This window comes from Pleurodeles waltl, chromosome 5 (genome assembly GCF_031143425.1).
Source record: "Pleurodeles waltl isolate 20211129_DDA chromosome 5, aPleWal1.hap1.20221129, whole genome shotgun sequence".
Lineage (NCBI taxonomy): Eukaryota > Metazoa > Chordata > Amphibia > Caudata > Salamandridae > Pleurodeles > Pleurodeles waltl.
The window spans coordinates 896,889,511-896,916,600 of NC_090444.1; the positions used below are offsets into that span (position 1 = coordinate 896,889,511).

General features: G+C 45.2%; 1 protein-coding gene across 2 annotated transcripts in view; it reads right to left on the reverse strand.

Moving 5' to 3' along the window:
* FAM120B (family with sequence similarity 120 member B) overlaps nt 1-27,090 on the reverse strand; it is a 1,000,164-nt gene that overhangs the window by 597,829 nt on the left and 375,245 nt on the right. Inside the window, exon 7 of one of the 2 annotated variants that reach the window (XM_069235019.1) lies at nt 11,451-11,774. The exons of the other annotated variant lie outside the window; for it this stretch is intronic. Coding sequence (XP_069091120.1) covers nt 11,544-11,774 — 231 coding nt within the window. The 3' untranslated portion in view covers nt 11,451-11,543. Of the gene's footprint in view, nt 1-11,450; nt 11,775-27,090 lie in introns of those variants that run through there. 2 annotated transcript variants of the gene reach the window in all.

Consider the following 27,090-nt stretch of genomic DNA (forward strand, 5'->3'; position numbering starts at 1 on the left):
TGTTTTTTTAAAACTTGTGTGAAGTCTTTTTGTGGTGCCCTTCACAGTGTTCCTGTAATTAACTGATGCACAAATAAGTTACACATTGCTCTTAAGTTAAACCTGACTACTCTGTGCCAATCTACTAGAGGTTGAGCACAGATTAATTTAGGGTGTGTATCTGACTTACCCAACTAGGGTTGTGGTCCCTACATGGATGGGGTGCATGCCTCTGCGAACTAGAGACCCAATTTTAACAAATTTGTTTAGCAAAGAGGTTCTTGGCACGGTGCAGAACATCTAATCTCCACCAGTACCTCTGGCACAAAAGAGGTTGTTTTCAGCCAATTCTGTCTTACAGGGAATACTGCCCCTGCAATTTGTCAAAAGCCAGTGGAGGCAATCTCCACTGAAGTATCGATAAATCTGCCCAATGCTCTGTCTCCTTTTTGTAATATTTATTTTGCTTCCTCTGATTTTCCTTCAGGCAAACATTCTAAGGAGTCAGCAAGATCAGATCACAGTTGCCTATTACACCTCCCAAGAATAGCCAATGACTTGATGGCTGTGGCAGCCGTCACAGAGAAACCTTCCTCCATGTTTTCTAAACACCTACTCTCATTGTTGGGTAGTGCAGAGGATGGAGTAGCTGGATTTCTTGACCTCCTATGAGCTGCGTGCGTAAATATGGAGTCTGGACATGGAGATCCAATTAGACATGATGGAAAATCTTCTGGAGTTTTGTACTTTTTATCTAGGCAGGGTATCACTGCAGCTGCTGTCACTGGATTCATTAGTTTTAGGGTTTTCACCCATACACAGTCTACATTTGTATTAGCTTTGACTGATTTCCTTGCAGAGTTCTTAAAATTGATAAGGAAACATCATGGCTTCTTGACAGGTACTGAAAGATCAAATCTTTTAATATTCAAACTAGGAGGGCATGGAAGCCTCCAATGTCATCAGGAGTGGAATTTGCTGGTGGTGGTGTAGTAGGTGCAGAAAGTGGAGTGATGTAATTGTCCCATTCTTTCCCACACATAGGAGTCTGATCATGTTTAATTTCTCCTTCTTCCGGTTCCTCATCATCACCATTCACATAGTTGTCATGGATTGTAATAGGTGCTAGAGATCTTGGGAACGCTGCTTAATTCTGTTTTGCATGGGGACTTCGCCCTTGGTGTTCTAGAAGCAGAGTGAGTGAAGACTCAGTACACTGCGCAGTAGTGGTTGGTTGTGGTGGGGGTTGTCTGACTCCAGAAACCTTTTTGTGGTAATTCACCAGCATTTGACAAAGATCAGTAACTGATGCTGTTGGAACTTGCATCATGGGTTCCTGGTAGTGCGTATGGTCATCGTCATCCTCATCATTCGATTACTGTGCCTCAAAAGCCTCATAGGATATTGCCTATCCTGAGGTCTGTGCTGGAATGAAAAGTCACCCTCTAAGTATTCATTGTCGTTGTCGTCTTGGCACTTTACATAGAGTTCGGTTGAGCTGTATGCTACACCCAAAGGGCCTCACTTGTCATATTCCTCCACCACTAGTAGATGTGCTGGTGGAAGATGAGAAACTTTACTCAGTGACATTTGATCTGGACGAATAGAAATTGGAATCCCTTCTTCAGTGATGCATATTATTTTGGGTTGCACCGTCGATATGCCGATTGACGGTGCTGTTGTCGATGCAGTTGACAATTAACCTTTGTTTTTTGAAGGTGGTTAGTTGCAATGGGTCTTCTGCCAATGAAATAGCTACCTTTGAGGGTAATGATCTCATAGATGGCATGGTTGATGGTCTCGCCAACACAGATGCTATCACTGTAGATTATTTCATCAAGGTAGAAGTTTTCATTGTAGTATTTGTGGCTGACATAGTGGTTGCAGATGTTGGTTTTAATGTTTTTTGACGACGCATGTTTTGTCGATGACAGGTCCTTCAATGCATTCTTTTTTCTGAAGACTCCCTCAATGAGACAGTAGAAGGCTCAGACCATAGTTAATCTTTTGTCAGATTCCTTCTTCAGCTGTTTCTCAATCTCCAAGATCCTGTCATGGTGTTTAGTCTTGACCATTTGTATGAGGTTTCTTCAAAGGAGACTATTTTGCCAGGGCTTGCCTTTTTCTTGAGATAAGATGATGCTTCTTCTCCTTTATCACCATAAGGGGGGAATTGCCCATAGCCGCCTTTTTCTGTAACAAGAGGAGACGTCTGGTTTTCTGTCTTTCAATATTTTAACTGAAAAAGTACAACAGTGCTTACAGGATTCAGCTTATGGTGGGGATGAAGGCAATATAAGCACTCCTCAGAAAATGATCTGAATTTTTTTAGAATATTTGCATGGCTTAAAAAGGCCATTCTTGAAACCTTTTGGTATATTTTTTTCTATCAGAATTACATATCCAAGAAATTAGCTTAAGCTTGCTAGTAAACAGTGAGATATCAAAAGTTAAATAAACCAACAGAAACACTGATGAACTGAACAAAGCTCAAGGAGATGTGCAGTAAGAAATCTGAAGTATAGTGGTCCTGGAGGGCAAAAGTGCTTTGAAATCTGCTCTCTCATTGGTTGACCGTTCGTTCTTTAAAAAAATAAAATTCACTTGTTTAAGCTCAGCTGACAATGCTTTGCTATACACTAGGTGTTATTATTACCATGGGACTCCCATCTCGAACACGGGGAAGATAAATGTGAATCTATGAAAGATTCAATATTGAGAAAGGAAAACGTCACTTACCCAGTAATCAGTGTGTGGCATGTACTGCTGTAGATTCACATGCTATGCATAATCCTGCCATCTAGTGTTGGGCTTGGATGTGTTGAAGTTGTTTTTCTTCAAAGGTACTGTGGCTCTTTCTTTCGCTAATAATGTGCATGATCATCAACTCCATTGTTAGACTGTTTTCCCACGATGGGTAAGGATGAAACAGGGCAAAGCATAGTATAGAGAGAGGTTCATGCCAAAGAAGTTTGTGAAAAAGGAGTGAAAGTAACTGTAACTAGCACAGGTGTCCGAGAGGAGGATAAGAAAGTCCATGCACTCTGGTGGGAGATAAAGGTATCCAAATTCTAGGCCTCCAGGAGCCAGATCATAAGGTTGAGAGACCTGGGATCTGGATGTCTGATTCTCTATGGTTCTGCATGAGAAGGTACTGCCTGTTGGGGAGTGTTGCGTACGGGACCATTGAGAGTTTGTGGAGGGTAATGAACCATGGCTGTTGCGCCCTTGTGTGAGCCGTCTGGATCAGGGTGAGAGATGTTTGCCTAAGTTTGCAAATCACAAATGGAAGCTGAAAGAGAGGAAGAAAAATGTAAGCAAATATCCCTGACCAATTCATCCATAGTGCATTGTCCTTGGATTTTGGGTGTGGGAACCAGGAGGTGAAGTTTGGTCAAAGGGGGTTTTCTGCTATGGCAAAGAGATCTATCTTTGGTAGTCCCCAAGGCTAGAAGTAGTGGTGGGGGACTTCCAGGTATAGTTCCCACTACAGGGTGTTGCAACATCCTGCTAAGGTCAGAAAAGTTGTTGTCTACTCTCGGCAAGTATTCCACTAAGAGGTGGATCTTGTGGTGGAAAGCCCATTTCTGAATGGTCTGAGCTAGGTGAGAAAGCTAAGGGATTCTGGTTCCCCCTTGTTTATGAAGGTTATACATGGCTGTAATGTTGCCCATCTTGAAAGAGAATTACTTTGTCAATTAGGTGAGTAAAGAAAGCTTATAATGTTATATGAACAGCTGGTAGCTCTAAGTGACCGATTTGGAGAGTCAGTTGACTGAGGCTCCAGTGTCCTTGGACAGTTACATTTTGGGAATGCCACCCTTTCCTCCCCCGCACTCCCTAATCTCGTAAGGGAGGCGTCCGTTGTTACGGTCCTCTCTCGAAATGGATCTAAGAACAGCTGTCCTTTAACAAGTTGTTAGATTTTCCACCATGGCAGAGTAGCAAGCTTGTCGGCTGACCAACACTAGGCCTTCCATTGACCATCAGTTGAAACCATGGGTGTTTTCGGTTGAAACAGAGGAATTAGTGCCTGAAAGGATTGTATCCTGGAGGCATTTGAGTGGGCTATGCCCTTCTCTGAATGGAGAATTGACCTTAGATAAGGCTGGATCTGAAGGAGTCGGAGTTGGGATTTTGAAGCGTTGATGGTAAAGCCTAGTTCGTGCAGTATGTTGATGGTGACCGGAGTTTGCTGGGGACACTTTAAACCAGTGGCAGTCTTGATGAGCCAATCGTCCAACTAGGGAAAGCCGTGCATGCCCTTTCCGTGTAGGTGAGCGGCCACCACCGCAAGGCACTTGGTGAAGACCCTGGCTCCTGAAGTGACTCCGAAGGAGGGCACTTTGAACTTGTAATGCTGTCCGCTTACTACAAATTTGAGGTACCAGCAATGTGCAGATGGATTGGAATGTGGAAATAGGCATTCTTGGGGTCGAGTGTATCCATGAAGATGCCTTGTTGTAGTAGTGGGATGATATCCTGTAGGGTGACCATGTGAAAGTGCTCTCATAGAATTAATTTGATTAGGGACCTCAGATCCAAAATCAGTCTGAGGGACCCATCCTTTTTGGGAATGAGGAGGTATAGCAAGTAAATTCCCATACCCTTCTAATGGCGAGGGATGAGATCTATAGCTCCTTTCTGGGGAAGGGTTTGGTCCTTTTCCTGGCGTAACCTTTGGTGTTGTGTGTGGTTTGTGAGGTGAAATGTTAGGAGGTGTGGAAATGAGCTTCAGACAATAACCATGTTGGATAATATCTAACACCCACTTGTCGGAGGCGATGTTCTGCCAAACCAGAAAGAATCCTTGTAGATGACCCCAACTACTGTTATATGATTGAGGGGAATGAGAGGAGAATCCGGGCTTGCTGGTGATGGCAGATCCTTTTGAATTGTTTCTTCTGTAGGGGCTGCAGCAAATAGCCTCTGCAAGAAGCGTTTTGGGTTTGTGGTCGCTGGTATGATGTGGAGGTTTCTTGAGAAGTGGTTCTGGAACCTCCACGGTAGGCTGAGCGGCGAAAGGATTTTGAAGGGCACCCATTTTCTTTACTGTTTCATTGTCATTTTTAATTATTTCTAATAAGGTACTTATATGCGGGCCAAAATGTCCCAGTTTTGCTGGATTTACGGTTTGAACCCGGAGACAAACAAAAGGATCTTTGAATTTATACTCCAAGCTGCAGTATCTGCAGCATCTAGGTCACAGCATGCGGTTGTGTTAGATATTAATTTGCCTTTGAAGGCTATTTGGTAGTCTCTTTTTTTGTTTTCTTCTGAGAAGTGCTGGAGGAGTTCCTCCATTTCCACCCAGTTGGCCTGATCATACATTGAAAGGAGGCCAACAAAATTGCAAATGTGCCAATGATTTGCCAATTATGTAGCGATCTTCTTGCCTTCAGTATCTATACTCTTACTCTCCCTATCTGGTGGAGGGGCATACCAATGGTTTGAGAGGTGACTCTTTTTCGTGTAGTTGCTACAACTGAAGGGTCAGGTGGAAGTTGACCCTGTATGTAGAGTGGATCATCAGGTGTTGCTTTGTATTTGTTATCCACCCTTGGTGTTATGACCTTAGCTCTTACTGAGTCCCTGAAAATGTCTAGGGTGCGGCAGAGCATGCCCCTTTAGCATTGGGAGATACTGGGTGGAGCATTGTGCGGAAAAAAGAGCATCAAAGAGAAAGTCTTCCTCTATGGGGCTTTGTGTGTAATTGTACCTTGTGGAAGCTGGTAGCCCTACCAATAAGCCATGCCACAAAGTGGTATCATCAGGGGAGAGAGGGGGGAGTAGGACATCCATTACCACTTGCAGACTTTGAAGAAGGTGTTCGATGGACCCTGATCCATGAGCATCCTTGCTGCTGGGCGCCATGGATCTCCAGGTCAGAGCTGGAGCTGACGTTGGGGTAGAAGGTTCCATCGTCCACAGCAGAGGCTTGTGCGTGACATTCTCTCTTAGTATCCTCAGGGCCAAAAAGGTCAAGTGTGTAATCTCTGTTCATCCGTGACTGTCCCATAAAGTCTGTGCCCTTTGTGTCATTTCCTTCTCAGAGGGGTTCCAGATTTCCTCACGGAATTTCATGATGGCCCAGAAGGACAATAACACCCTGATGCATGCATGGAAGCAGGTGGCTGACAACAAGCCAGATCAGGTAGGCCCTTTTTTTCTGCATCAAGAAGGGTCTGTTGTACAGAGCTTCACGGGGTAATGAACATACCACAGAACAGCTGCTAGTACCTGTAGCATTTCGTGAACAGGTCATGCATCTAGAAAAGATAGCCAGGCAGGAGGTGGCCACTATGGAGAGGAACATACACTAAAGTATTGTGTGGAACGATTCTTTTCTCCAGGGCTGAACAGGGAAGTGGCAACATTCTGTGCTGCATTTCCCATATGCCCACTGGTTAGCAAAAGTCCCCCTATTCCTACTCCCCATAATTGAGGTTCCGTTCCGATGGATGAGATGGACTTGGTGGGACCATTGACAAATACGCCAGAAGACGCCAATACATACTGATCTTGGTGGATTATGCAACGTGATAACCTGTGGCCACCCCTTTCGCCAGCATGATCATCATGTCAGTAGCCTAGGCCATGATTTCCTTCTTTTCCTGGATACACTTTCCAAACAAGATTCTGACCGACAAGAAAACCCCCTTTACGTCCTATTTAATGGCTCAGAAATGTAAGATACTGGGCATAAAATAAACCTTACTGAGTCCGTATCCTGGGCTTCTTTCAGAAGTCAGTGACGCACATCACTGGTATCCCATGACATGCACATGGAAGGAACTTGGTCAAGCTTAGGCCCTCCGGCATTCCAGATGCCAGAAGACAGGCAGTAGAACAGGAGGTTGAGGCTATGCTGAAGGCAAAAATTATTGAGCCCTCAAGGCGCGCCTAGTGTTCTCCTGTGGTGCTTGTCCCGAAAGGGAATGGAGGTCAACTAACCCATGCGCTGGGTAGATGAGTTGGCTGAAAGGTTAGAAAGTGTGAGAATTATGTCCACAACTGGCCTCACAAAGGGGTGCTGGTAGACTCCCCTCACCCTGACAGCCTGAGAAAAGACAGCCTTTTCAACCCCTTCAGGCCTTTATCAATTCAAGGTGCTACCTTTTGGCATTCATGGTGCTCCTGCTACTTTCTAGAGGCTTTTGGATGTGTTGTTGAGACTCCACCAAGCGTATGCAGTGGCATATTTAGATGACATAATGGTGTACAGTCCTGATTGGGAAATGCATATGCAACATCTAGAACAGGTACTGAAAACTCTGAAGCAAGCAGGACTTACCTAGAATCTGAAAAACACCCTGTTCACTACCGAATACACTGAATACCTGGGTTACACCGTCCATGCACCCCCAATTGAACAAACTTGAGGATATCTAAAAAAAATTCCCCAGACTACAACAAAGAACGAGATTCGTTCATTTCAGAGACTTGTGGGCTAATACCATAGGTATGATCCCAGAATTTTCAGAGATAGCGAGTCCTCTTACAGATCTCTTGTCTCAAAAGCTTGCAGGGAGACAGATACCTTGGCCTACGATCCGGGAACAGATCATCTTGCAATTAAAGGAGGCACTGTATCTGGCTTATGTATTGATGTGTTCTGATTTTGACAAATCCTTTGTGCTGCAGGCAGATGCCTCTGTTCGTGACCCGTGTTGTCACAGCCTGATGTGCAAGGCAATCTCTGACCCATTCTGTACCTGAGCCGTACATTGTTCCTTTAGTAGGTACATATGTCCACCATAGAGAGGGAATGCTTGGCCATTCAGTGGGCTGTGGAGGCGCTGCAAAAATACCTACTTGCAGGGGTGTGGAATTTAATAAAATATCTACTTGTCCATGGGACAGGTTGCTTCTTAAATCTACTTGTCCTGTGAAAGAAAATCTACTCCCTTTGGTGCCATGTAGTGCGGCAACAAATTATGGCAGCAATCTCTTTATGTAAGAGCTCTGATAATAGCCTGTCTGATTGTGCCAGGGCTACTACTATGGTAGGGCTTGAACACCTGCAATTTCAATCCCTACTATAGCAATTTCCTTATTTTTCCACCTTTCCGCAGATCTACATATTGGGGCTGGTGGAAGCCGTATGCAATACTTCCAGGGCTGGAATGCCTTTGAGTCTGCAAACCTACTAACTTGCATGTTTTAAGGACTTTCACCAGCTCTTCTCTAATCGTTTCCCATAATGAGAAAGGTTGGAAATTTACTACTGACAAGGGCAGAAGTAGAAGCTTTTCCAGGATTGGGAAAAAAGTAGTTGGAGGGAAAGTGAACTTGCAAACGCTCAATAGATTTTCACATGAGCAAATCTACACAAGCATATTTGATCATGCTAAAATACAGTTCACAAATATTTTCTAAGAGTCCGATATCCTGGTCTACTTCTTTAAGTTCTTGTGAATTCATGAAAGCCACTAATTCAAAGACATATACCATGAGTGCACTTTTGTGACTTTCTACAAAAATTGGATCCCTTATTAGGTCTGGCATTAACAAAGACATTTTGTTTTTATTAAACTTCTATTTCTCTCTCTCTCTCTCTATCGGCTGGCTTTACTGTGAGTCTTCGCATTATGCTCTTCCACTAGGAGCATATTGGCATACAAAGTACTTTTGTATGCCAGGAACTACTGCGGCAATCAGTGGCGTAACAAAACTGAAGCCCCCCGCAAGGAACATGGAGGGCCACCCCCTCCAGATTCACTCAGGGCAGGTGCTGACCAGGCCCCCTGGAGGGGGGCTGCGGGCCTTTGTTAACCACTGGTGGCAATGTGTGCTTTTTAAGACCAAAAACATTTTTACTTTTTGCTAGTGTTTGTTACCATGGTGAGGGCCTGGCAACTCCCACAACAATAAAGTGTTATAAAAGCCATGTCAAGACAAGACACACATTGACCAAACAAAAAGACTCAAAGAAAATGTCAGATCGGTTGGCTTTGTCAGTCCTTGCTTATTTTCATGCTTCCCATAATCTTGTTGAATTTTAGGAAATCCTGGCATGCATCAACACATTTTACTAAATGAAGCTTCAAAGAATGAGCACATAAAATTTCATAGTAGTGAAACTTTTTTTTTTTCCTACTTGCATGTTATTTTCTGAATATTTTTTAAAGCAAAGAATCATCACTCTTGCTTACAAGCTTCTGCAATCATTTGCATCTAATCAGAGAGCCTTCTGGGAACTTTATTCTTAGCTTCATATTGTTAAACTTTTCAAAAGTGTGTACACTTTTTTTTTGTTAACTGGAACAACGGTCAGTAGTGAAGTGTGACCTTAAAACTTTTATTTCACCTCTCACCCTAATAATGAAGGCTTTTCATTACTCAACCATTAATACAAGTTTGAATAGCATTAACGTATGGACACACATTACCTCAAATGCAGACAGTTCCCTTCTCTGTAAACTGAAGCCCAAGGGTTTTTGCTACAGTGGGTTGGGCCTAATTGTCCCAGGGCCAAAATAAACATGAAAACTTGTTGCCCTTGACCCCAAACAATATGTCCCGTGGGCGATAGGAGTTCCACATCCCTGTACTGGGTCACTCTATTAACCCATTGACTGATCATGCTCCCGCCACCTGTCTGTCATTACGTAAAGGCTCGAAACCCAAGGTGTTGCACTGGATTTTGGCCTTACAGCCTTTTTCGTTTCAGGCCTTCCACAACCTAGGGAAACTGCAGTGCAATGTGGACTTTCTCTTTCAGTGCTCTAATTCGGAATGGCCTGTTTGTCGATTCCTGGTGTAAAGGCTGTGTTATCCAGTGACTGATGCCCCTGTGACTTCCAACATGGCTGCGGACGTGGGCGAGTCAAGGAGCACTCCAGAGCTCTAGCAGCCCATAAGGCTGTCACGTGGTCCGGGGATTGTGTAGACGACATAAGGGGAGGACCCGGACATTGGAAAGGCACGCGTGTTTTCCGAGGAAGAGCAGTTTGTAGTGTGGAGAGAAAGGCAATGGAGACAATGAATCAAGCGTGCCAGGAGGGAGACAATGAGGATGGGAGACACAGGCTATGGGGGCCCGCAGAGTGAAGAGTGAACCTGACTCATGTGGAGAGCGGACGGAGAGTGACAAGAGCACTACTCCCAAGTCCAGCTATCAGAGAACAGGCGGACACTGTGGAACCAAATGCTGCACCCCAGGAGGATTGTGGCTTCAGGCAAGTGCCATGGTTCTCTGCATGCACCATACGGATGTGGTGGGCGGGTCTCCAGGTCACGAAGGGAGCAGAGATGAAAATAAAGGGTGAACACACACCCAAACTGAAACGCACAGGGGTTTCATGTTTATTGGTGGCAATTTGTGGGCACTATTGAAAGCACAACCTTGTGGTGGCACAAGGGAAGAAGGAGTAGGCCGATATATGATCCCTTTACTGATCCACACCATGTACTTTATTTTGAGGGCCACTGTACGCCTACTCTCTGAAGCAGGAAGAGACGGGGAAAGCCAGAGGGGAACTCAAGGACTGACTAGGACCTGACTGCAGTGCAAACAGGGAAGAAGAAGAAGAGATCTGTGATACGGGAATCTTTGGGACAACTGAAACAGTAACAGGGACATAACTGTCCTTGAACAATCACAATAAAACGGAGTCATTACCCTATAGGATCCAGAGACCGCCAGCAAGCCCACACCCCAACACCAGCCATAAGCCGACCGGCAAGTCTTTGTTGGAAGAAGATTTATTATCATATTTAGGATATCTTTACACATATGCATAGCATAACTCGCTTCAATTAAAACGTATGTCATATTTACATAAATCATAAATCATTTTTCCGAGATAACTTCAGTAACCATAAATCAATTACTTATGACAGGATCCCTTCCTGTCCTGAACCACCATTGGACCACACAGGTGAACCATACATCACCTGTATCCCTAGGAGGGGCGGTTGTCCTGACTACACCGTTCCTTGACCACCCGCTCAGGGTTCCGCCCCCCCCTCCAAACACCAAGTTGCCCAGGGGGTAACGGGCGGCCAGGAGCGGGAGCCCCATGGCCCCCCCAGTGATCTGGGCTCCCTTCCCCCTTAATCTAGTGTGTACATCCGCAGGTTGGCTTAGGACTTCAGGATCCCATCCCTGGTGTTCTCCCGGGGCCACAGCCTTGGGGACTCCTCTGTTGTTTCAGGTTACTTTAATACCTCATTTCCCACCACGAGGGCAACCAGGGCCCCAAAGGTCCTTCGCACTCCCCCCCCGAAAACAGGCTGTGAGCAAAAAACTGCATGTTAGAAATTAACTGGTCAGTACCGGTGTCGGACAAGTGCACCATATCTTTGTTGAACATGATGGGGCCGTTCAACAGTCTGTGTGGCATGTTCCATAATCGCCCTGGTCCTGGGCATAGTTTCGCCATACCTGCATTGAGTAGTCACACGGAAACATTCCTTGTTCTTGACTTGATTCCTGGGCCCCAGTTGCGGCGAGGCACCATATGAGACCATGCAATGGCCGTGTTCGGGTATTGTTTTGCCAATTTAGTGATTTCCATGAATATCGCTTCTCTCAGTGCCTTGCGCCCATGCCCACCAAATCATTGCCTCCAAGGTGGATGATGATGAGATCCGGGAACTGGAGCCCCTCGAATCCTCTGGCCAATGTGATGAGCTGCTGATGTTGTGCGATTCCCAATCTGCCAACCCCGCACCATCTGAAAGCCACGTTTTGGTCCGCCTGACTCGGCATACGGCGCAGTTGCACTCTGTAGGCCGCCCGCCGAACAAACGAATGCCCCAAGACCCATACCACACGCGGTGCCATGGAACTGAAATGAAAGAAAATTGCATGAGAAACCATACTCGGAATAAAAGATGAAGTACCGCTAAACCAATTCAGGCCTGATGTACCGCTTATAACAATCCGATGACCAGCGACCAATGCCCTTCACCTTGGACACGGGCAAACCCCGCGCTGGCTGCCAAAGTAGCTGCTTCAATCCAAAAGGAATGGGAAGAGTATCCCAATGGATCCACCCCTGTCGCCCTCAGCGCTACCTTGAAAACCTCAGAGAATTGGTAGCGAGATAGGCATTCACCATTACCGTGAATAAACAATGCAGTAGATTCTGCCGTCGGCCGGACAGACAGGTAAGTTCTTACTAGTTTCATCGGGAAAAGGGGGAACCGCTAGCTGCACTGAGTGTGATGCGCGTTCCTTTTTTAAGCTGGTCTGTTTTTGACTTACGCAGCATTATTGACAAACAATCTGTACTGACCAGCACGTCTCCCCGCTGAAGCCCCCCAGAGTGATCGCTCCTGGAAGAGCCCACGAGTTCCCGATGTGGAAAGCACCATAAAAGGCTACTGAGAATGTTGCCGCAAATAAAGCCGCCTCAAAATGAGATGAACACACCACGGGGAGACTGCGCAAAAGATTCTCTAATAAAACTGCTGTTATTGGGCGCCTCACGTCAGCTTGACTATGGTCCCCCATAGCTCAACTGGCAATAGCCTGTGTAATGATAAAGGAGTTTAACTGAGACTCCGCATTTCTGAGTCTGGCAAAAAATACAGATTTCAGCTGGTCTCCCTTTGTCCCTCAAATGTTGCGAAAATGCACATATTGCTAGTTCCGAAAACAAGTCTGAAATTTTTTTGTGTCCTCAAGAACTGCCTGTACTGGTGAAAAGCTCTCTCATAAGTCCCTTTGGTACGCGCTGCCAGAGATGACGCGACTAAAACTGGTAGGGCGGGACACCAATCTTCCACAGAGATGCTGGGAACTCCGTCATCTTCTCCGCCGCCTGAGGGTGATACCGCAGGAAGTCCTGCATCCATGAACGAGATAGGGCATCAGCGGCATTGTTATATATCCCTGGCACATGTTTAGCTTGAAATGTAATGTTGTATCTTAGGCATGTCAAAATCAAGTGTTTGAGGAGGCGAAGCACTAACCAGCATGTGGCCCCCTGTCTATTGATTGCCTCCACCACAGCCATGTTGTCAGACCAGAAGATTACCGACCAGTCCTTAAATTTCTCAACCCAAATGGTGACCGCTACAATGATAGGAAACAGTTCCAAAAAGGCTATGTTCCTAGTGATGCCCTTGTTAACCCAGGCAGCTGGCCAGTCTGCCCTGCACCATAAGGGGCCCAAAATTGCCCGAAACCCCTGCTACCTGCTGAGTCCGTATATAACCCCAAAGTGGGGCTTGAGACCGCCAGATGAGGCCAGATTACTGCCCCATTGAATTCCTGCAGAAAAACCTCCCACAATTTTAAGTCACTCCTGACTTCAGCAGACAACTTAGTGTGATGGTGCTTCTCAGACAAACCAGCCATTGACCTAGCGATAGACCTTGAGAATGGACGTGCCATGGGAATGATCCTAAGAGCGAAGTTCAGCTGCCCCACTAGAACCTGCAACTGATGTAGGGTGACCTTCTTCTGAGATAATAACAATTTAATGGAGTCCTTGAAGACCTGTAGTTTATCCCCAGGCAGGCGACATTACCCGGCCACCGAGTCGATCTCAATTACTAAGAATGTAATGCAACTGGAGGGCCCCTCTGTTTTGTCCAGAGCCAACGGGACCCCAAAGTCCTTAAACATTGCGGTCAAGGCCTGAAGGGCCCATCAGCATTTATCTGACCCCGGGGGACCTAATACCAAGAAATCATCCAAGTAATGTATCACATCCTGGTGCCCGGTGATGTTTGAGAAGACCCACTGCAAGAAGGTACTGAACTGCTCAAAATAGCTGGGTGACACACTGCAACCCATGGGCATACACCTGTCATAGAAGTATTCTCCCTGGAATTGGAAACCCAATAGATGGTAATCATCAGGATGCACCGGGAGAAGCCTGAAGGCTGATTCTATGTCCGTCTTTGCCAGCAAAGCACCCTGGCCTAATGCCCTCAACTTTACTAAGGCCTGATCCACTGTCGCATAGCAAACTGAGCAAAGCTGGGGATTGATAGCATCATTCACTGATGCGCCTCGAGGAGCAGACAGAATATGTATTAATATGAACTGTCCAGTCTCCTCCTTAGAAACAACCCCCAAAGGGGAAAACAAAACCTTCTAAAGGAGGGCAAGGAAAAGTGCCTGCCAATCTACCTACGGTGCGCTCCTTTGATTACTTACTTGCCACCACTCCCGGGTTCCTTAATGCAGATACTACATTTTTACAATGGTCAACTGGAGGTACACTGGTGGCAGGAATTCTAAAGCCGAAGGAGAACCCGTGTGCTAGTAATTCAGAAGAACCTTTTTTAGGGTAAGCCTGTAACCATGGGAGCAGTGCGTCAATCTTAATGGGGGAAGGCAAAGGAGACTTAACTACTGGTTTTATTCCCCTCTCTTCCTTTTTATTTGGCTTTTTTGATGCACTTAGACTCCGGGTGAGAAGGGTGACCACAAAAGGAACAACTATGCTTGAATCTGCAGGACCCAGCTGGTCGCGAACATGTCTTTATATTGAATGCCCAACATGACCCTTTCCTCTCACTTGAGTACTGAGCCCAAAAGGGCTGCCTCCCGGGATCCTCCACTTTCGCCCAGCGGAAGTCCCTGTTGTATTCGAGCCAAGCCGCACCTCCATAGACGTGGTGGGCTTTCAATATCTTGTTTGAATAACAAACTTTGGCAATATCTAACTCAGGTTTCTTTTCCAGCATCACTGACATAAATACATTAAAACCAAACAACCAATTGGTAATGTTCTCCTCTACCTTGCGTTTCTTGTCCCCAGATGAAGATGCTTTTGTTTCCTTGTCTTTACACTCTACCTCCCTCCTTTTTGCCCTGACCAGCGAAAAAATGTCTACAAATTCCCCTTTCCATATTTTTTCTTTCACCTCAGTACTAACATGTGCTGCCAGCTTACCTGGTCCTGACAGCAGACCGTCGATGCCAGATCCCTCTGTTGAGTTAACTTTTTCTGGAGCAGTGCTCGCCCCATTCAACCTATCTTTATCAGAAGAAGCAGCAGGGTCCACCGCGTCTGGTGCTGGAGAGACACTCAAGCTACCGGCCGCCGCCTGCAACGTTGTAACATTACGCGCCATAACTAACGCCTCTACCTGCCGCTTCATCTCCTCCACTGATTTCTGTAAAGAATCATTCGCATTCCAAGGAGTTGTAGGTGGTGGGGGGCCACTAGCTAGGACAATAATAGTCGCTAATAACCTTGAAATTTCCCCCAAGGCTTGCGTGGTTGGGTCCTGCGCCTGCATGGCTTGCCTGGTTACTTGAGGTGTAAGGGGAACCAGGGGTAACGCCGTTGATGAGGAAACCACTGGCATGGGTTACGAGACTGGCACCGTTGAAGATGCAGCCAGAGAAGCCAGGGACTTGCGATTAACTGCCAACACATCAGCAATCCCAGGCCCCGGTGGCGTGCCCACAATTATGCCCCCCCTCGCCCTGTTCTGGCGCCGCGCTCATGGAGGGAATCAAAGGCTCTGCCTCAGGAGACTCCACTGGTGAAATAACCACTGCAGGAGATGGGGGTTTGGCCTGCGCCTTCCCTTTAGACCTGCGCTTTACAGGGGGGAAAGCAGCGCGAGGAGCTATGTGAGACCGCTTAGGACAGCCACCACTATCCCCATGAACCTCATTATCAGACGCTGTCTCGCTGCTGTCTGAATGATCGTTACCTAATTTTGCGAGGACCACCTTCAAAAGTTGGGCTAGTTCCGGATCCCTCCCCTTTCCTTTCCCTGCGCTAGCTCTGTTAGATGGCATGGCGAAGCAAATTACTGTAGAATTATTACCACTAATACTGCTAGTTATTGTGGGTAATCCCAGTACACCCTGTAAAACAGTGAATCTTAAGTAGGTTAATTAACCATCAACAACAAGCACATGCATTATCCCAATCCCAGGCTCAAGTTACATATGCAAACAACAATAAATGTACATTAATTATCACAGTGAACTTTGAATTTAAAGCAAGCTGCTCCAATAGGTAGACCTGCACCCAGCTGCTGAAATCCCCACTTAAAATGCCTTAAGACGTTTTTATCACCGTGTTCCTGTCACTCTCAATACTGCCAGCGCTTCGTAGGGAGATTACCACACCGCCCCGCTCGCACGCACGCTGGAATGCAGTATCCAAAATTAGGAAAAAAGCGCTGCGCGCTTACACCAAAGGAGCACGTGCTATGGGCTGCAATTCACCGCTCCCATTGCACCGCCAGACCCTTATCATGATCTCGATCCTACCACCCACGCGCTGGCCCACTGTACTTGAACCCACACGATCCCATGCTTCCGTTAGCGACTGCAGCAAGGCACCCCCAATGCGCGGTCGCTCCCGGTAATAGCCGAAAGGCAGCAGAAAGGGCTCGCGCTTTTAAATGAACGCGCCAATTAGTTAGACTCCGAGACTGTTGCAAGGCGCCCTTTAGACTTAACGCGCCAATTAGTTAGCAGAAACGCGCTGCCGCTGTGAACAACTCGGACGAAGTGTCGCGCCACAGTACGGAAAACTCACCATAATACCAACGGTACTGTAAGGATAATAAATGATTTCGACGTTAGTGCACAAAACTGGATCGCCGGGTCCCAAGACGGTACTACCGGCTTTCCCGACGCCACAAAAGGAGGGCCCCAGCCCACGCAGACCGCACTCAGCAACTCAGCGCGCCCCACTCCCGGGAGACCTGCACGCTTTAAATCCAGCAAACCCCCCCCCCCTGCCGGGAGCGCACTCTTTACCATTACGCTGCGTCAAACCTGCTCTTCTGGCGGCACACAACAGGTGGACTTCTTGGCCGGCGAATAACAGACCGCTTCCAGCAGCTACCCGACACCGTCACCGTTCGCCGCCCGCCTCAACTGTTCGCCATCCGCCAGTCCCGCCGCCGCACATCCAGAAAGAGAAGGCCAAGGCTTCTCGGGGGCGCTTATATAGCCCCCCCACCATAGCACCATAGCAAACGCAGCCGCAACGTTTCACTCCCTATGGACTTACGCCCCCACCCCTAGCGAGACGCAGGGGTGGAAGTCAAGGCCAGCACAAACACACAACTAATGCACAGGGGTTGCCGGCTTCGGCAGTCCCGTCCACTAACGGGCCGCGCCCCCCATCTTGGGGGGGGGGGGGGCGCTTTTCCCTTATCGACTGAGGCGTATTTTTCACAGAAGGGGCAGGAACCACAGTGCCACTGTGTGGCAGTTGGGGTAGAACAGTATAATTGTGGTTTGTGGGGTTTTGTAGTGGTTGTTAAAACATTGAAATGTGGGTAGGTTATGTTTGTAGTAAATGAGTGAAGTACCTTTGCTGAGAATGTGCTATTATGGTAATGGATGTGGATGAGTTAAGGCGGTGGCTGGTGAATAGCAAAAAATGCACCATCTCTGGCTGAACAGGACCAAACAGGCAACTGCCATTGTCCTCTCTCCCATTAACCTTGATCCCTGGGCTGAGACGCCCTGAGCTTAAGGTTAAATAGCCCTACGTCAGGTGACACCTTTGGCCAATAGGAACCCTAGCCCTAATCCTAACCAATCAGAACAGTAGCCATAAGCCATAGGACCAAAGGGAGATGTAGCCCTTTCAACCAATCACAGCCCTAGCCACCAATCCAAAGTTAAAGCCCAAGCCCGATACCCAACAGAAAACCCAGTTCTAGGAACCAATTAGAGTGCCAGATCTACCACCCAATCAGAACTCTAAACCCAAGCCCTAAGTATAATGGAAACCCTAGCCCTAGGAAACACTCAAAGTACAGATGCAACAACCAGCAAGACATTTCTATAAAGGGCAAGTGACCTTAAGCACAAGCTGGTGGGCTTTTCACACACTTACACAAATACACTTATTCCAGGCAAAAACAAGTGCTAAATACTTTTTCCAAACACAGTTTAAACCATAGACCATGTTAAGCAGTCTCTTAAACGCACTCTTCTTAGCCTTTGAGATTTAGTTTGCTTTTTTACCTTTAAAAAAAACTGGCCTTGGCTAAGTACCGGGCAAAACTAGGAGAGAGATTTAAGCAGTCACAGGTAAGAAAACAACAGCAGTTTTAAAAGTACAAATTGCACAGAAACCAAGAGTTCAATTTAAACAGTCACGGCTAGAGAGAAAAGCAGGTTTAAAGTTTCAAGAATAAACAGAACAAGTCTGTGTTCCTACCACCTTCTTTGCCTTCTTGCTCACTGGGCTGTTTAAGGCACAGAGAAGGTGGGGCTACAAAATGGAAGTGGCTGTCTTGGGGTTCCCTCCACAAAATGTAAAGGGACTGGGTAGGTGTGAGAGGAGGGCTAAGGGTTGCTTGGGAGCTGGAGGGTCATTCAAGAAAGCACTGGCTGGTGGGCAGGTGGCAGGGAGCTGCTCTTTAAGTCAGAATCTCCTTGGAAACAGACAGACTCAATCCACATTTTGCAGGTCTATTCAACCTTGCAGGTGAGGCCCAAATCTAAAGCCACTACAAATACTACTTTTCACGCACTTACACAACAATTTGTTCGAGCTAACAACTAGTGCTACACACAGTATACCCATCTGAACATTTATTTTGCTATCCACCTACTTAACCAGTGTGCTTTGCTAACCTACAAATCTTCACTTTTCTCACTCTTGACATAACACACAACTTGTACACTGCTCTTTCCATCTTCTTGAGCAACTTTACTGGAATGTCCTTTCAAATGACACCAAATCAAGCCTATACCTTTACTACTTGTTTTAAAATGTATCTTATAGATTACCTTCTCCACTGTGAACTAAGCCTTTGCTAAATGGCCCAACTCAATATTGCCCTCTCTCACCATTTAATCCTGGCTTCTTCATTTATAATGTATACAATATCATATATCACCGTATTATTTTATGTACTGTCCTGTTCCATGTCATCATTTGCCATATACAATACTATCCATCTTGTGACTTTATATAACCAACCATCCAAACTTGTCCTTGTATACTGTTGGTTACTATGGACAGAATTTATTGGATACAAGTCCTTGCTCACAAAAACACAAATTTAAATAAATCAGTTGTCAATCTGTATGGTCAACCAAATTAAGTCAGTAGTCATAATATCTGCGGTGTGTACTATGCAAATTCCCACGTCTCTTCAGTCTAGAGGCAGTGGAATGTTGCAACTGAACACTATTATTTCCCAAGCAGAAGTGAGTGAGCCAATAAATTGACAGGGAAAGCCGAGCCAAGTGTCTGGCTCGGAACCTGGAGCCTGAACAGAGACATGGAAATGTTTGCTATGTAAATCATACAACCAATATCATGTGAAATATGATAAAGTCACTTGAAAATTTGAAAAAAGTATTTCCTTAACCGCTAGAAGCTTTGACAATATACTTCACATTACAGCACAGCACAGAGAAGTACTTATTAAAAGTGATAATTTTTACACATGAACCGCCAGTAAAACAAAAGGCAAGACACTTGTCATGTAAACCCTGTATGTGGCCCAGATTTTTACAGAGCAACATTAAAGCCCATTAAAACAAACAATAGATTTTGTTCAGCTGCTATTCTAAACTCACATATTTTAAAGTGCTTTTATACGTGCAAATGAAGAAAAGGGAGTTTTGGTCAAATAAAATATATGCCTAAAATCACACAATTTAATCAGAGAAACCGTGATTTATGTATGTTTTCTGGCTTCATTTTTTACAAATAAGCCAATAAATGAATAGCTATTTGTCTTTCCTTATGTTAAGGCTTTGTGTTTGCCTCTCGTTTTTTCTCATTTTTGAGCGCCTGACATGAGGACCGATTACATTAGCAATATCACATTCATTGTTTATAGGCACGTGAGTTGCTCAGAGTCACAGGATATTGAGCCAACGCATAGACTCGAATCTGGCTCCCAGTTCCAAAGTAGAGAGGTGGCAGAAGGCCGGCAGAAGCCACATGAAAGCTGGGCTTGTTATGGGCTTGAGGGTTCAAAAGAACCTCGAGCCGAGCCCCAGCTACGCTTCAGGCTCAAGCAAGTCTCGAGCTTTCAGTGCCTCGCCCACCTCTATTCCTAAGTGTCGTAAACCAAGGCAAATCACTAAATTCTCCCATGACTGAGTTCCCGCCTTGCCTAAATTGAGCATGCCTATCAGCAGTTGAGTTGCAATTTGCACTATATGAAACAACATTTCAGTCAAGTGCATCAACCAGAAAAAAATGCACACTTTACCTCAAACTAGGTGTGAACTTAGGTCTTTGGGGATCTCTGGTGTGGATTTGCAGCACCTGCCCACTTCCTAGGTCGAAGGCTCGACTGGCAATACCAGCATTAGGCATTCCCCTAGGAGGCTGGAAGGGTGGGGGTTGGTTTTGTTCCTACGGGCTGGTTTTGCTACTGGGCTGGTTTAGCTGGGGGACACTGTGTTTTGCAAATTGTTATGGGTTTAAAAGCACTCACTGCAGAGTACATTTTATATTCAGCAATATTCAGTACAAAAATGTCAAGATAACTCTGATGATTTCTGTTCCCGCAGGAGAGGGATCGGAGTTTTGTCTAGTGGCAGTTTTGACTCATCTAAAGTAGCGCTGAGGGTTAACATGCCTGCTGCACAGACCGTGACCATGTAGATCCCAGAACTGTATTTTCGGTGGAAGGCATCCCTGGGTTGTCGATTTTGTCATAGATATCCTTTAGTAACTTGCAGTTCATAAATTACACTCGTAATATCGGACAGTAATCTATGGACTATCATCAAAGAGCTGCTTGCAAACTGGATTATACAGACTAAAAAGTCATGTTTTTTTCCAAATCTTTCATTATCCAAATGTAGCTAGAAGAGGTTTGTTTGAGTAGAAGTAAACTATTCGTGAAGCCAACCATAACCTCTGTGTTACGCTTTGAATCCTGAATTTGTGCACTTCCAGATCAATCACTCTTACAAATAACTAAGTGTAAATGACATTTGAATACTACACCTTGTAGTAATCTTTGTAATTTGTAATATTTTCTATACACTGATGTGTTTGGTTCATTATCTGCATGTGTGCGTGCTCCAATACCCTACACAGGTATGGGAGCGCTATAAAGCAAATGAAATATATGTGGAAGAGGGGCTATGCAGAGATGTAGGGAACTGTTGGACAGCGAAATTGAGGGAATCTGTGGAGGAGGAAGGCATGCAGGTGGTGCCAAAAAAACTGTTGCACCAGGGCCACCAGCGCTAAAACTGGCCCTTCTGTGCCACTTATTGGAACGGAGGATGACAACATCCCTCGAAATTGTCTTTCGTTGTGTTCTCAGTTACTTGGCTGTGCTTAACACTGAATGTGTACACTTATACTATATTTAAATTAATAGTTCAATCTAGATATCGTATTTTTTGTGTTCCCCGTAATGTCTGGATATGACTGGGTATCCTGGTGCACTGTAAGGTCATCATTTATTATGCTTTAAAAGCTACTACGAGGAAATATATAACGAAAAATGTATTGTAAACGCATCATTTGTGTCATCTTTCCCAGATTTTCTTGGGGAAGCCCGTCCCCCGCTTTCCAAACTCACTTTTGTAGTGGTCAGGTTCGATCGCAATGCACCGAACGCGGGCTGGTCTGACAAAAATTGCCAGGGCTGCTTTTAGTTCCAAGTCCGGCCCTGCCTAGGTCGCACCAATGTAGTGCGCCAAGCTGGGAGACAAGACGAGCCCAGGTCAAGTCTGCTCTGTTGGGACTTGCCAGGTAATGACAGGACACGGAGGACAAAGGAAGGTTTTTGGCATTCCATTCCAGGCGCACAAGCAAACAATAGCCAATGACAACAGCCATGCTGCAGACAAGTGGCTCAATTACTGCGTTATCATGGCGAGGTGGAGGACAAAGGAACACAAGGCCCTGCGCCGCGGCCTCCAGTGAGAACAAAGCATTCCAGGAGTGCGTGAATAAGGGCAGCGCGCGACTGGGGCGAGGATCCGCCTTCAGCAGGGCCAACCCTCACCCCACAGCCCTAAATACGGAACCTCATGAGAGGACACCCCCTGTTTACCTCTAATTAAAATGCAGGCCCGTGTACGTGTGTTCTTACAGCACAAACGACACACGCAGTCTGCGCCACGGGGCAGGCGAGTCACGCTCAGCTCTTTGTCGGTGCCTCTGCCGAGACCCGTGTTGGCCCCTTCAAACTCTCCAGGCCTCAAAATTACGGCATGTACGTGAAACGTAATCCACGTGGAAGTTCTGTCAAACCGCGCTCATACACCACGTTTGAAAAACTCATAACCGTGCAACAGTTAGAAGGGTATTGTAGAAGCAACAGGGGATTAGTTCAGAAAAAATGCCTGGAGAAATCGAAGTACATTGCAGCAACTGGCAATTCTGCGACATTGCTTCACAGTAATTCAGTGGAAAAACAAGGCAAGTTAGTTTTTAATATTGCTATTTGGAGATAAACATAATGATAACAATGTGTTTAGCGCATTCTTTTGCAGTTCTTAATTTCTAAGCGCTGTGTTTTACCCAAATTAATGGGAAAACATGTATCGACCGCAGAAAGCTAAATTAACGTCACGGGGATTAGGACCTACAGTCTGCTAGTATCAGCAGATATTCTGCATGAGTTTGCCCAGTCATTTTATCAGTGCTAAATTGGATTCATACCTTTCTCAAGCCTAAAGGCAGCATTAGGGACATGTTCGATGACCTCTTTAGACCAGGACTTGCCTGAATTTCTTCAGCCTAAAAGTAAATTTAAACCCTTTATAGCCCCTATCCTCGTGAAGGAATGGACCCTCCTCAAGAAGTGCCACCCTTCTAACCTCTCAGCAGAACTGTCTATGCAATCTGTAGTCATCTGCAGGTGTGCTAACGTAGTAGAGGAGTTGTGAAATATATCAATCTTTTCAAACATCTCATCCCCAAAAATGTGGGGTAGGTTCCACAAAATGTGATGAAGCCGCAGAAAATTCACAGAACAGTTTAGTAAATTTTGCCCAGCTTTGTGTGTAATCATTGTAATTCGGCTGGGCATTTCGCTTTAGGATCTGAGAAATACGAGGCATAACAAATTGAAACAAACTGAACCAGCCAGCTTCCATCGTCCAAGGTACCCAGATGATCTGAATGGAACCAACATTATATCTTAGAAAAAATATCTAGAATGCAACACCTGCAACTTTCTTTGGCACTCAGCATGGCCTTGGGTGGGCCTGTATATTAGCCGAACACCAGCAATACGAAGGCTAGTAAGCAGCAGTCCGAACCTGAGTTGTGAGCGCTGTGGGTGCAGGGGTCCTTTTGTCAAAAACATATGCTCTTAATCCTCTGTCGTCCCCTCAAATTATACAGTGTCCAGCTCTGTCCAAGTGCATCCCTTGCCTCGCCCTCCTAAGCTCTGAGATGCTCGTCAGCTGTTGGCTCACACCAAAACACAGGCGCCTGCTGACATGTTTAGTAAGTGCCATGACTGATAGCCGAGATGGTGACAGCAATCACTGTGAGATAAAGAGGAACCGTATTTACTGCAGGCCATCCTCAAAGTAAACAAACAAATTTAGAACCACAGGTTCAAATGTGGCCAGAAGCAGGAACTGTCTTCTGCGCACACTGGCCCACTGGGGGCTACATTCTAGCTCACATGATAAATATACTCAAACGTAGTTTTGACAAAAAAAAACATTGTGGGGGCAGCCGAAGGAGACAGTCAATCTTCCCAGCACTTCTTCTACTACCATTGTCTGTACTGTCCTAAAGGACAGGGAATGATCTAATTCAAGGTAATTTGGCACAAATCATTATGGAAACAAGGCAATCCCTGCTCTTTGAAAGAGATCTACTGCTCTCTCGCCTAGGCAGGATTCGCAGTTTCAAAGATGAGGATATTTTTGATGCTACTATTTTTATTGTCAGCCTTATGGTGGTCCTCGAGAAACCAGTTTTCAAGAAGCTACATTGTATTTTTTTAGATCTCATTTGAGGTGGAGGCTAGAAGAAAATGGCACTATATAGAATACAACTCCATTTAATAGAAGGTGGGTTGAGGCTCCGGGTTACAGCTGTATTATGCTGCAGCCCAACTGTAGTGGTTGATGCAATAGTGAGGAAATACAGAAGTCCAAGAAAGGACCGAACCGTTTGGGGCCTTATAGGGGAAGGCAATCTTAGATTGTCTGGTGGGCCCTCATCTATTATCTACCAAGCAGTCTAGACTTGTAGCAGTGGCTAAAGATTGTTGGCATAACTGAGTAGTGGGCAAAGGGTGACCACCACCTTACATGTCATATTTGCCACTAAAGTAGCAGCTTAAATTCATGACAAACAACCATTGGTAGTGGAGTAGGTGACAATGTTGGGTGACATGTATGAACATGGCTTGCTGCAGCATTTTCAAGAGCTTATGAAAACATCTGGGATGGGCCCTTGCCAACCTTTTACTTGTAGTGCTCTGACAAGCTTAGGTTGGTGTGTAATCGAGATTGAGCTAAACCTGAAGGGTCTGGGGTTTTCCTCAACCTACTTACCCACAGGAGTAATGAGAAAGCAGTAACAGTCTTGTATGCCCTGCTAAACGTTTTCCACAACAGTAGTGACACAAATGACAGAGATGAATGGTCAAACTAGATATGAACTGATAAGCAGCAGAGAACTCGGTTGGAACTGGTTAAAGTCTCAAGAAACCCTAGACTAAAGCACAACTAATTCAACTATTAGACATATTTCACACCTTACTGTACAAGTCGCATGTACAGGTGAGCTTCCTGAGAGTGGTCTACATGTAGATGGTCTGAGACACATTTCTATCATACTGTGTGGGATTGCTATGTCATCTCTGAGACTTGAGTAGGAGTGGTGGAGGTGATTGCAGAACTTGTAGAGAGAAATCGGAATTCTGAACTCCAGTTTTTTTTTAATTGGAACTGATGCCCTGAATGGAAAAGAACGAGGTTAATGCATGGATCTAGCATTTGTTTTATTCAGGCTGCAAATTGCTAGGACCTGGAAATGACCTGCATCCCAGATAGTATCTGATGGCTTGAAGAATTTAAAAAGGTGGGCAGGCTTGGAGGCAGGCACACTTCATTTGCTTTGTAAGAACAGTGGTAAACGTTTTAGCTGTTGCAGTATCACATGCGTATTTGGGTACAGCTGAAAGCCGGATCTGATGACACAGTGCCCTGTAGAAATGGAATATATGGGGTGAGATTGTAAATTGAGGCCCATTGTTGTGCTGTGTTATTATACATGGGTTGTACTGCAGGGGCGAGTACTCCTAACAGAGAAGTCTTCAGTCATGGTCAATCCCTCCATTACTAGAAGTAATATGGTCCATGGTGTCGATTTCCCTGCTTCGATACCTGTTGTAAGGTCGTTGCTACTCTATGTAAAAATGCAAAAATAAACGAATCTATACAACATGCAAGTGCCCAAAAGCAATAAACTGTATGTGTGGTTTGGATGTCTAAGGATGCTAACCTTCAGTCAATCGAACTTAGTTGAGTAATAAGAGAGTGAGTGGATTTCTCGTGGTAATCATTAACAAATATTTCCTCTCTGTCTTTAAAGAGATTCCATGCAACCTTCACCACACAACAAAGAAGAGCTTCTTTCCAACTGACAAATGGTGCTAATCAATTAAATTTAGCACATCAAAACATGAAAGCCCTTGTTAAAACATAAAAAGCATTTACCTGAATAAATCTTCAGAGGTACTCTGCCTAGGCACAGGTCTCCAACCTCTACAACTCGATAAAGTCTGCTAAGGGAGGTTTACTAAGGCACTGCTTTTCTTTGCTTCTGGTTTAGAAAATATTTGTAGATCTCATCACTCATTGTGAACTGCACACTATATCTGATGTGCTATATATAAGTTGCAAGATGTTCTTTGAAGGGCTTTAGAAAATATTACAGACAATAGAGAACTATAGTACCTTCACAAATGCTGAAGAATTCCTGATCTTTTTAAAACAAGGGTAATAGCTCAGGTAGGCCTGGCACAGCAGCAGCAATTCCTTCACACCACCAAGATTCAGCTTATGTTGGGACACTTCTGAAGCTACAGAGAGACCACAAATTACTTCATGATTAGAAGAAACTGGAGCGTTCACAAGGTCCAAGCAGCCCAGGAAGACTGCAAGATCTAAACACTCCCACGGCCTCTGTTCCACGTTCACAGGCTGCATTGGACAAACCTGAATACCAATTTATTTTGTTTGCATGGCTTTGCTCTTTTGTAAGCTGCATCCCTGTGTCTTCCTGACACTGCCTCACTGTTGTTTTGATGCATCTTGCTATCCATTGACCAGCCTTCACTACAAGCACTATGATGCTTGGGGAAGCTTGGAGGGCATTCTTTGGCAACTGCATGGATGGCCCATCTGAGATGCTTTCCTACTTCTGAGCTCATCAAAAGTTTTTCTAATGAAGAAATAAGCAGAAGAATGTGCAGTTAAAATTTTTCAAGGTGTGCACCTGCAGACTGTGCCCCCCGCAGGTGCATGTACAAGGGTTTTGTGAATTCACGTAAAACGGAGAACTCTGTACAAATCGTAGCCAGAAGACACTGACTGTGCAGTATTCCTCCTTAGACATGAATCGATTCTTGTCTTTTTCATTGTTTTTAGTAACTTTGTCCCTGCCTTTTTGGATCAATTATCTGTCCACTGAATTGTATAGTGCCTTTTTGATACACATAAAACTAAGCAGGCTGAGTGAGGTAAGTACTCACAAGACCTCTTCTACTGAGATCTGTGTTCAACCTGTGACCACAGGTTTCAAGTCTTAGCGGTTGACTTAGTCTTTCATGTTTTCACGGTTTATACAACCAATACACCTGAAACAGCCAACTGTAAATCCTGGCACTGCAAATACTTCAAAATGACCACGTTGTTGTGTAGCTCTGGATCACTTCTTTGTGTAACAGTGATTCATCATTTACTATGCTTCTTATGAGTATAAATATGTTAGTTAGGAATCTATTTTAATATCTGCATTAGTAAGGGGACTATCTGGTGAATGTCATAATAGGTGTAACAACTCAACCAGAAATCAAACAGAGTGACATTATGGAACCCTTCCTCTTGGTGACTGTTGGGGTGTAAGAAGACAAGATTTACATTTTTCATTGGATTGACCCTTTTGTTTCATTTTAATTAATCCATGCTTCTTTTTATGCTACATATATTTTAAAGCGAAGTAGGGGAGTGGCACGCAACAAAGTAGC